The sequence below is a fragment of the Manis pentadactyla genome, chromosome 4, assembly GCF_030020395.1.
Source record: "Manis pentadactyla isolate mManPen7 chromosome 4, mManPen7.hap1, whole genome shotgun sequence".
NCBI classification, from domain to species: domain Eukaryota; kingdom Metazoa; phylum Chordata; class Mammalia; order Pholidota; family Manidae; genus Manis; species Manis pentadactyla.
This window is the reverse complement of record NC_080022.1, coordinates 146,840,301-146,852,844: the sequence shown is the minus strand read 5'-3', so window position 1 is coordinate 146,852,844 and position 12,544 is coordinate 146,840,301. Positions and strand designations below refer to the sequence as shown.

The following is a 12,544-nucleotide window of genomic DNA, read 5'->3' as shown; positions in this document are numbered from 1 at the left end:
AAAACTGTAGCACAGAAAAAAGGTTGTTTATGAAATACCTGTTTCTGAGTGCCTCTTCCCTTATTCTGTGTCCAACTCAGAAATCAACAAACATAACCTACACCACACACACACATAAAGCATGTGTACACAAAAATATTCTGAAGGATGTTTATCTAAATTTTAACAGCAGCTCTCCTTGGGTAGGAAGATTACAGAGGGGATTTCTACTACCTTATTTTTACCTCTAATTTACAAATGGGAAATAAATAAAAAGTTCAAATTGTTACAAATTTGGAACACATTTTCTCTATGGAAATAATATTTCAAATTGTTGTTTTATTCTTAAGGTACCCATTAAAACTAAAAAAGCTAAATCTGTAATACTACCAAAATATTAAACATCTATACAAAACTTGTTGCTGAGGGAAAAAAAGCAGTCTTAATAGGAAGAAATAATGAATGAATAATAATGAAATGTGTGTACGGGACTTTACGTAAGTCAGTATTTTGCAATATTTGAATCAATAGCAATGTAAGTCATAAAACTGCTAAAGTAGTGTAAACAACATGGAAATTAAAGCAGAATATCTTTCCCATTTTTTTCAATAATCTAAGAAGCTCAATAAATAAAATGATCTTTTCATATACACCTAATGCAAGTGACTGTAAAATAGACTATTGCCTATATCTCTTTGTATTACAGATTTTTGCTCTTCCAGGACTGGATATTAAATAAACGCTGGTCACTGACATTAAGCCTTTAACACTTACAGAGTACACTGCTCCAAAGCTCCCATGGCCAACTTCTCTGAGATCTGTGAAGAGCTTCTCTGGATCTTCTTTGGAGAAGAGCTCTGCAGTTTCAGGGTCCTTCAGGCCCTCTGTTGGGATAGTCGACGGCATCCTGCTGGGCAATCAGCTGTCTGATTCTAATGGTATAGCGCTAGCCCAATCCTTGGTTCATCCATATGAATGAAGCCACTTTGGCATAAACTATTGTAGAGAAATAAGAAAAGAAAAAAGGAAAATCAAAAGTTGCTAAGAATAATTAGTATAACATCATTTTCTGACTACATATATAAAATTATCTTAGACGTGGAATTTCACTGAAAAGAAGTGTTGCCTAGTAGGGCAGGAGTCTTAAACCCGGCTCATCATCACAATCACCTACGCTGCTTTAAAAAAAAAAAGATTCCCACTATACATAGTATGTAAGTACATACTATACATACACTTCTAAAACTTAGATAAATCTTTATGTCCTGGAAGGCTTTCTGTATCAGTACTTAAAGATTTATCTAACTCTGATGCAATAAGCTCATCAGCAAAAGAGGTAAATATAGTAGGAAGACCATTAAAAACATGCCCAACAACTCAAAATGTACCCATAATATGTTTCTGACAACAGGAAGATTCCCACCTATTAATGACCTTCAAATGCAAGAAAATAAGGCAATAGATTTAATTTGGTAAATTAAATCAGTAAGATTTCTTTTCCTTTCAGATACCACATGGCAGTGTTTAATCAACTTTAACACAGACATTCCTAAGAAAACTGAAATGCGAGAAAATAATGAATTTAACATAGACAGATAACTGTTTCCTTCATAACCTGATTCACATTAAAATATGGCCTCATCAAATCTGCTTCCTTACATAAGTAGATACACTACAGAATTCCTGGTGGTTCTGATAGCAGTTCCTTTATATCAGATTACCAAATTTTAAAAATGACTGCCATAAATGAGAGGCTTCAGAACCTGGTTCTAGAATGACACTGCTTACATAGGAATTCTGGCAACAATTATTTACCAGCTATGAATTTGGGTAGCCTCATTTTCCAAATCTATAAAATGAAAGAAATAACCTACCTCCTAGGGTAGCTGTGAGGGTTAAATGAATTGATAAATGTTAAGTACAGACTAGTACTCAGGAACAACGAGCAGTACATTAAATGTTAGTTATCATGACCTCCTTAAATGTACCAATTAAAATGAAAAACTCCAAAATTGATTTCATTAAACTCATAAGGGAAAATAAAGCTCTAGCCAGTTTTTTCCATGTCCAAAGCATATTTTTTAAATTTTTAAATGTTTAAAATTTTTTTAAATTTCAGAAATTTTTTAAACTAAAGAAAAATTCTTAAGTCTGTCTCATTTTTAGTGAAGTCAACTGAACCAATTATAATGCTTGCTATTAAACTTCTAACTACATAAAACACATTTACATATCTTTTGCTCCTCCCTAAATTAATACTACATTGCAGTAAAAACTCAAATCATTAGTTTGTATTCCTTTTCTAACATATTTTCAAAGCTGCCCCATATTCTACACTTTTACCAATCTCTCTGCTCTGGAAGTTAGTTCCCTGGAACAGAGCTTCAATTACAATTCTTCCAAGAATATGTGACCACAGGAAAGTCACTTAACTTATCACTTCTAAAATGAGGAGACTGAAATAAATTCTATATAAACTCTTACTATTCGATTAATATACCTGTGACAAACAAAAAGCCTTCTATGTTACTTAAGAGCTTATTTAAGAACTCTGAATTATCAAATTATAGTACCTTTATTACAAGCATTATTTTACATAAAAATTTGTAAGTACCTGAATGATTTGCATCCTCTTTTCTATGTGCCTAAGAAACTCCCATTCAAAATCTTTCAAAATTTAGATTAAAGGTAATGTTTGTGAAGTTTTAATTTCAGTAGGACGAGCTGGTCACTGTCCCTTCATGCTCCAAAACATCCTTCAGCATTTACTACACCACAAGTATCCCTCTGCTCTAGACAAGTAGGCACAGTGTGACTCATTCATCTTTGCATTACCTTTGTACATCCTACACACTACCTCTTACAGTTAATATACAGATATTTGTTGGACTAAATGATTACTTAATTCTTCTTCCTACAGCCCCTTAAAAGAAATTTAAGAAATTTTGCTCAAATTTGAGAAAAATAAAATAGAATGTTTTTAAAACTACAACACAAACTCTGATTAGGAGACTATCCAAACACCTTTTAGCAAATTTTTTTAATCCACAAAAGACTAACTCATTAAAAAATTTCTATGTCAAAAAATTTGAGTCAAACACAACAACAGAAACATCCACATTAAGGGTTAATATTCCTCAACTATATATACATATCATTCAAATCATTCACAAAGTACCGAATCCAACAATATATAAATGGCCAAAGGATATCAATATTCCATAAGCAGGTAATATAAACAATTGGACAGAGAAGTCAAAACCTGAAATATAATGGGTGTGGTCATGAGTTTTCTGATTCCGCTTTCCTCTATCTCCTGGCTTTGACCAAAGAGTTGCCTGAGTAACTATTTTGATAGTGCTGATGACAAGAAAACCCTTAAAAGGAATCCTGCTCTTCTGTCCCAAAGGGGACCCTGTGATCTTCAGGTTGTGAGGAAATATGCCGTTTTTCCCCTTTTCTTTTTTTCTGAGCCACAGACATGCAGTGCCAAAGGAACAGAACAGCCCTGTGAGAAAAACCTCACTCTCAGGCCAGGAAAGCTAGGAAACAGGGTCTCTGTCATTCACAAAGGATGAGGGGAACTGTCATTGTGTTTTTTCTCATTTTCTCTCTTCCTTCTGCACTTTAAGCAAGAACAGTCCCAGTTATGGGGGAGCTGTACAAGGCAGAAGTCTAAACGCGTCTGTGTCTTTCTGATCAAAGTAACTGGGAAAAGGCCACTGGAAACTGAAGATTATGGAGGAAATCATGGAGAAGAAAACAACTGGAAAAGACAACCCCATTCTGGGTATGAAGTAATACAAATAACAACTTGTGTTTGTTGAAAATAGACTCTGAAAGTATAGCAAAGACTATGAGAAAGAGAACTAATAATGGATGACATATACTACTGCGTAAGTCCTAGGCTATCACTGAGAGACATAGCACAGGGCAAATGCAAAGAGCTCGGAAAGTTTTGAAAACAGAACTAGTATTAGAAGCACCACATACAGAAAGTGAGACAGAACATGTCATCTAAAACAAACAAATCATGATTGGACTAACACCAGTAAGAATGGCTAGCATTGAAAATACTAAGAACAATAAATGCTGGTGAGGATGCAGAGAAAGGGGAGCCCTCGTACACTGCTGGTTGAATGAAAGCTAGTTCAACCATTATGGAAAGCAATATGGAGGTTCTTCAAAAAACTAAAAATAGAAATACCATTTGACCCGGGAATCCACTCCTTGGAGTTTACCCAAAGAATGCAAGATCTCAGATCGAAAAAGACATATGCACCCCTAAGTTTATCGCAGCACTTTTTTACAATACCGAGGATATTGAAGCAACCTAAGTGTCCATCCGTAGATGAATGGATAAAGAAGATGTGGTACATATATACAATGCAATACTACTTAGCCATAAGAAATGAATCGTACCATTTAGGCAACATGGATGGAGATGGAAGACATTATGCTAAGTGAAATAAGCCAGGCGGAGAAAGACAAATGAAAAATGATTTCCCTCATTTGTGGAGGATAACAGTGAAGCAAAACAGAAGGAACAAAATAGTAGCAGAATCAGAGAGTCCAAGAAGGAACTAGTGGTTACCGAAGCAGAGGGGTGTGAGGGGAAGGGAGAAGGGGACAGAGGGGTATTATGTTTAGTACACATGGCGTGGGGGATCACGGGGAGAACAGTGTACCACAGAGAAGGCACATAGTGGATCTGTGGCATCTTGCTGCCCTGATGGGCAGCGACTGCATGGGGGTATGGGTGAGGACTTGATAATATGGGTAAATGTAGTAACCACATTGGTTTTTCATGTGAAACCTTCATAAGGTTGTATATCAATCATACCTTACTGAAAATTAAAAGTAAGTAAGTAAACAAATGAAACAAATCAATCTTCCTGTGAAGATGCAAACATGACTCAGAAATGACAATATCATATTCAAAATGCCCAGAATAAAATTCAAACTTTAGTCCACATGCTGAAACAAACAACACACACACACACACACACACACACACACACACACACACACAACCGCACAATGTGACAAATTATCAAGGGGAAAAAGGACAGATGTTTATTTTGAGATGCCTCATGCTGGAATTATCATACAAAGAGTTTAAAGCAGCTGTTATAAGCATAGTAAATGTGCTATTGGTTAGCACTCTTGAAAAACCTGGAAAGACAAGTTCTTAGCAGAAAAATACAAACTATAAGAGAAGATCCACATGGGAAAATTTAGGACTGAAAAATATAATTAAAAGAAATTGCATGGGCTCAACCACTGAACAGAGATGATAGAAGAGTCTGTAAACTTGAAGATAATAAAGCAATAGAAATTACCTACAGTGAGGAAAAGAGAGGAAAAAACATTGGGGAAAATGAATACATCCTTAGAAACTTGTGGGACAGTATCAATTTGTCTAAATTTCACATTATAGGAGTTATATAAAGGAAAAGAAAATTTAATCATTTTAGAGAAAACAATTCTTACTAAAAGAAGAAAAGATCACAGATTTGACAGAAACATAAATTTAGAGATTCAAGACGCTCAGCAAGTCCCAAACAGAGCAAATTCAAAGAGTTTAGGTCTGAGAAGGCCTAAACTCAAAATCAGTAACAAACAGTCAGGCCTGATAAGGCCTAAACATGTCATAATGCTGAAAATCAAAGATAAACTAAAATTTGAATGATTACAGATTTCTCATGAAATACAATGGAGGCCACAGAATGTGGAATAATATCTTTCAAGTGAGGAAAGAAAAGAACTGCCAACCCAGAAGAGAATCCTTTATCTAAGCAAAAGTCTTGTGGAATGAATGCAAAAAAAGTAGAGAGAGAGAGAGAGAGAGAGAGAGAGAGAGACAAAGACACAGATGATGGAAAGCTAAGAGAATCTGACCTCCATTAGGGAAATGTGAAATATTAAACAAAAGAAAGCTAAAGGCTATATTAATACCAGACAAAATATTCAGAGCTTCAGAGCTATGAAAATTACAAGGAGTAAAGAGGGACCTTACATAATGTTATGAGTCCATTCATCAAATTCTAAATGTACACTCACCTGACAAAAGAGCTTCAAATTACAGGAAGGAAAAATTGATACAACTGAAAAGAGAAAAGTCTGTAACTCGAACACCACCACCATAGACCACCACCACCAACCAACAGGACCGAATGACATTCAGGTATGTAACCTGGCCACAACACAACGGGCATTCTTTTCAAGTGTGCATTATGACATTCACTGTGACATCATACCTTGGGCCATAAAACTAATCTTAACAAGTGAAAAATTTCAATTCATACAAAACGTTTTCTGATAAGAGGATAATAAACTTAAAATCAGTAACAAAACTGTCAAAAGCAAAACAACCTCAAGTTTTGAAATTGCATACACTTCTAAGTAACCCATGGGTCAATAAAGATATTTCAAGGGAAAAGAGAAAATAATATGAAATGTGTAAATAAAAATATAACATCAAGTTTACAGGATTCTTACTCAGAAATTAAGGCACTAAACCATAGTAGAAAAAAACTCCAGTGAATAATCTAAGCTCCCGTCTTAAAATGGAGTCAGAGAAAAGCAAACAAAACCAAAACTAAATATAGAAGGACATACCAAAGACAGAATAGAAATCAATGAAACTAAACGACAAAATCAGTAAAATCAAAGCTAGTTTTTTGCAGAGAAACAAAAGTCAGTACAACTGAAAGAACGCTGCCAAAGGGGAGGGGTGTGGGAGGGCGGGTGGGAGGGAGGGAGAAGGGGATCGAGGGGTATTAGGTTTAGTACACATGGCGTGGGGGATCACGGGGAGAACAGTGTACCACAGAGAAGGCACATAGTGGATCTGTGGCATCTTGCTGCCCTGATGGACAGCAACTGCATGGGGGTATGGGTGAGGACTTGATAATATGGGTAAATGTAGTAACCACATTGGTTTTTCATGTGAAACCTTCATAAGGTTGTATATCAATCATACCTTACTGAAAATTAAAAGTAAGTAAACAAATGAAACAAATCAACCTTCCTGTGAACATGCAAACATGACTCAGAAATGACAATATCATATTCAAAATGGCCAGAATAAAATTCAAACTTTACTCCACATGCTGAAACAAACAACACACACACACACACACACACACACACACACACACACAACCGCACAATGTGACAAATTATCAAGGGGAAGAAAGGACAGATGTTTATTTTGAGATGTCTCATGCTGGAATTATCATACAAAGACTTTAAAGCAGCTTTTATAAGCATAGTAAATGTGCTATTGGTTAGCACTCTTGAAAAACCTGGAAAGACAAGTTCTTAGCAGAAAAATACAAACTATAAGAGAAGATCCACATGGGAAAATTTAGGACTGAAAAATATAATTAAAAGAAATTGCATGGGCTCAACCACTGAACAGAGATGATAGAAGAGTCTGTAAACTTGAAGATAATAAAGCAATAGAAATTACCTACAATGAAGAAAAGAGAGGAAAAAAACATTGGAGAAAATGAATACATCCTTAGAAACTTGTGGGACAGTATCAATTTGTCTAAATTTCACATTATAGGAGTTATATAAAGGAAAAGAAAATTTAATTATTTTAGAGAAAACAATTCTTACTAAAAGAAGAAAAGATCACAGATTTGACAGAAACATAAATTTAGAGATTCAAGACGCTCAGCAAGTCCCAAACAGAGCAAATTCAAAGAGTTTAGGTCTGAGAAGGCCTAAACTCAAAATCAGTAACAAACAGTCAGGCCTGATAAGGCCTAAACATGTCATAACGCTGAAAACCAAAGATAAACTAAAATTTGAATGATTACAGATTTCTCATGAAATACAATGGAGGCCACAGAATGTGGAATAATATCTTTAAAGTGAGGAAAGAAAAGAACGGCCAACCCAGAAGAGAATCCTTTATCTAAGCAAAAGTCCTGTGGAATGAATGCAAAAAAAGTAGAGAGAGAGAGAGAGAGAGAGAGAGACAAAGACACAGATGATGGAAAGCTAAGAGAATCTGACCTCCATTAGGGAAATGTGAAATATTAAACAAAAGAAAGCTAAAGGCTATATTAATACCAGACAAAATATTCGGAGCTTCAGAGCTATGAAAATTACAAGGAGTAAAGAGGGACCTTACATAATGTTATGAGTCCATTCATCAAATTCTAAATGTACACTCACCTGACAAAAGAGCTTCAAATTACAGGAAGGAAAAATTGATACAACTGAAAAGAGAAAAGTCTGTAACTCGAACACCACCACCATAGACCACCACCACCAACCAACAGGACCGAATGACATTCAGGTATGTAACCTGGCCACAACACAACGGGCATTCTTTTCAAGTGTGCATTATGACATTCACTGTGACATCATACCTTGGGCCATAAAACTAATCTTAACAAGTGAAAAATTTCAATTCATACAAAACGTTTTCTGATAAGAGGATAATAAACTTAAAATCAGTAACAAAACTGTCAAAAGCAAAACAACCTCAAGTTTTGAAATTGCATACACTTCTAAGTAACCCATGGGTCAATAAAGATATTTCAAGGGAAAAGAGAAAATAATATGAATTGTGTAAATAAAAATATAACATCAAGTTTACAGGATTCTTACTCAGAAATTAAGGCACTAAACCATAGTAGAAAAAAACTCCAGTGAATAATCTAAGCTCCCGTCTTAAAATGGAGTCAGAGAAAAGCAAACAAAACCAAAACTAAATATAGAAGGACATACCAAAGACAGAATAGAAATCAATGAAACTAAACGACAAAATCAGTAAAATCAAAGCTAGTTTTTTGCAGAGAAACAAAAGTCAGTACAACTGAAAGAACGTTGCCAAAGGGGAGGGGTGTGGGAGGGCGGGTGGGAGGGAGGGAGAAGGGGATCGAGGGGTATTAGGTTTAGTACACATGGCGTGGGGGATCACGGGGAGAACAGTGTACCACAGAGAAGGCACATAGTGGATCTGTGGCATCTTGCTGCCCTGATGGACAGCAACTGCATGGGGGTATGGGTGAGGACTTGATAATATGGGTAAATGTAGTAACCACATTGGTTTTTCATGTGAAACCTTCATAAGGTTGTATATCAATCATACCTTACTGAAAATTAAAAGTAAGTAAACAAATGAAACAAATCAACCTTCCTGTGAACATGCAAACATGACTCAGAAATGACAATATCATATTCAAAATGGCCAGAATAAAATTCAAACTTTACTCCACATGCTGAAACAAACAACACACACACACACACACACACACACACACACACACACACACAAAACCGCACAATGTGACAAATTATCAAGGGGAAGAAAGGACAGATGTTTATTTTGAGATGCCTCATGCTGGAATTATCATACAAAGACTTTAAAGCAGCTTTTATAAGCATAGTAAATGTGCTATTGGTTAGCACTCTTGAAAAACCTGGAAAGACAAGTTCTTAGCAGAAAAATACAAACTATAAGAGAAGATCCACATGGGAAAATTTAGGACTGAAAAATATAATTAAAAGAAATTGCATGGGCTCAACCACTGAACAGAGATGATAGAAGAGTCTGTAAACTTGAAGATAATAAAGCAATAGAAATTACCTACACTGAAGAAAAGAGAGGAAAAAAACATTGGAGAAAATGAATACATCCTTAGAAACTTGTGGGACAGTATCAATTTGTCTAAATTTCACATTATAGGAGTTATATAAAGGAAAAGAAAATTTAATTATTTTAGAGAAAACAATTCTTACTAAAAGAAGAAAAGATCACAGATTTGACAGAAACATAAATTTAGAGATTCAAGATGCTCAGCAAGTCCCAAACAGAGCAAATTCAAAGAGTTTAGGTCTGAGAAGGCCTAAACTCAAAATCAGTAACAAACAGTCAGGCCTGATAAGGCCTAAACATGTCATAACGCTGAAAACCAAAGATAAACTAAAATTTGAATGATTACAGATTTCTCATGAAATACAATGGAGGCCACAGAATGTGGAATAATATCTTTAAAGTGAGGAAAGAAAAGAACGGCCAACCCAGAAGAGAATCCTTTATCTAAGCAAAAGTCCTGTGGAATGAATGCAAAAAAAGTAGAGAGAGAGAGAGAGAGAGAGAGAGACAAAGACACAGATGATGGAAAGCTAAGAGAATCTGACCTCCATTAGGGAAATGTGAAATATTAAACAAAAGAAAGCTAAAGGCTATATTAATACCAGACAAAATATTCAGAGCTTCAGAGCTATGAAAATTACAAGGAGTAAAGAGGGACCTTACATAATGTTATGAGTCCATTCATCAAATTCTAAATGTACACTCACCTGACAAAAGAGCTTCAAATTACAGGAAGGAAAAATTGATACAACTGAAAAGAGAAAAGTCTGTAACTCGAACACCACCACCATAGACCAACACCACCAACCAACAGGACCGAATGACATTCAGGTATGTCACCTGGCCACAACACAACGGGCATTCTTTTCAAGTGTGCATTATGACATTCACTGTGACATCATACCTTGGGCCATAAAACTAATCTTAACAAGTGAAAAATTTCAATTCATACAAAACATTTTCTGATAAGAGGGTAATAAACTTAAAATCAGTAACAAAACAGTCAAAAGCAAAACAACCTCAAGTTTGGAAATTGCATACACATCTAAGTAACCCATGGGTCAATGAAGATATTTCCAGGGAAAAGAGAAAATAATATGAATTGTGTGAAAATAAAAATATAACATCAGGTTTACAGGATTCTTACTCAGAAATTAAGGCACTAAACCATAGTAGAAAAAAACTCCAATGAATAATCTAAGCTCCCGTCTTAAAATCTAGTAAGAGAAAAGCAAACAAAACCAAAACTAAATTTAGAAGGACATACGAAAGACAGAATAGAAATCAATGAAACTAAACGACAAAATCAGTAAAATCAAAGCTAGTTTTCTGCAGAGAAACAAAAGTCAGTACAACTGAAAGGACGCTGCCAAAGGGGAGGGGTGTGGGAGGGCGGGTGGGAGGGAGGGAGAAGGGGATTGAGGGGTATTAGGTTTAGTACACATGGCGTGGGGGATCACGGGGAGAACAGGGTACCACAGAGAAGGCACATAGTGGATCTGTGGCATCTTGCTGCCCTGATGGACAGCGACTGCATGGGGGTATGGGTGAGGACTTGATAATATGGGTAAATGTAGTAACCACATTGGTTTTTCATGTGAAACCTTCATAAGGTTGTATATCAATCATAACTTACTGAAAATTAAAAGTATAAGTAAAGAAATAAAACAAATCAACCTTCTTGAGAAGATGCAAACATGACTCAGAAATGACAATATCATATTCAAAATGGCCAGAATAAAATTCAAACTTTACTCCACATGCTGAAACAAACAACACACACACACACACACACACACACACACACACACAACCACACAATGTGACAAATTATCAAGGGGAAGAAAGGACAGATGTTTATTTTGAGATGCCTCATGCTGGAATTATCATACAAAGACTTTAAAGCAGCTGGTATAAGCATAGTAAATGTGCTATTGGTTAGCACTCTTGAAAAACCTGGAAAGACAAGTTCTTAGCAGAAAAATACAAACTATAAGAGAAGATCCACATGGGAAAATTTAGGACTGAAAAATATAATTAAAAGAAATTGCATGGGCTCAACCACTGAACAGAGATGATAGAAGAGTCTGTAAACTTGAAGATAATAAAGCAATAGAAATTACCTACCCTGAAGAAAAGAGAGGAAAAGACATTGGAGAAAATGAATACATCCTTAGAAACTTGTGGGACAGTATCAATTTGTCTAAATTTCACATTACAGGTGTTATATAAAGGAAAAGAAAATTTAATTATTTTAGAGAAAACAATTCTTACTAAAAGCAGAAAAGATCACAGATTTGACAAAAACATAAATTTAGAGATTCAAGACACTCATCAAGTCCCAAACAGAGCAAATTCAAAGAGTTTAGGTCTGAGAAGGCCTAAACTCAAAATCAGTAACAAACAGTCAGGCCTGATAAGGCCTAAACATGTCATAATGCTGAAAACCAAAGATAAACTAAAATTTGAATGATTACAGATTTCTCATGAAATACAATGGAGGCCACAGAATGTGGAATAATATCTTTCAAGTGAGGAAAGAAAAGAACTGCCAACCCAGAAGAGAATCCTTTATCTAAGCAAAAGTCTTGTGGAATGAATACAAAAAAAGTAGAGAGAGAGAGAGAGAGAGAGAGAGACAAAGACACAGATGATGGAAAGCTAAGAGAATCTGACCTCCATTAAGGGAAATGTGAAATATTAAACAAAAGAAAGCTAAAGGCTATATTAATACCAGACAAAATATTCAGAGCTTCAGAGCTATGAAAATTACAAGGAGTAAAGAGGGACATTACATAATGTTATGAGTCCATTCATCAAATTCTAAATGTACACTCACCTGACAAAAGAGCTTCAAATTACATGAAGGAAAAATTGATACAACTGAAAAGAGAAAAGTCTGTAACTCGAACACCACCACCATAGACCAACACCACCAACCAA

General features: G+C 35.4%; 1 protein-coding gene across 1 annotated transcript in view; it reads right to left on the bottom strand.

Annotated features, from left to right (window-relative positions):
* LOC130683240 (serine/threonine-protein kinase TAO1-like) overlaps nt 1-963 on the bottom strand; it is a 58,032-nt gene extending 57,069 nt beyond the window's left edge. The window contains 1 exon segment of the mRNA XM_057499500.1: nt 754-963. Coding sequence (XP_057355483.1) covers nt 754-885 — 132 coding nt within the window. The 5' untranslated portion in view covers nt 886-963.
* Between the last annotated feature and the right edge of the window lie 11,581 nt (nt 964-12,544).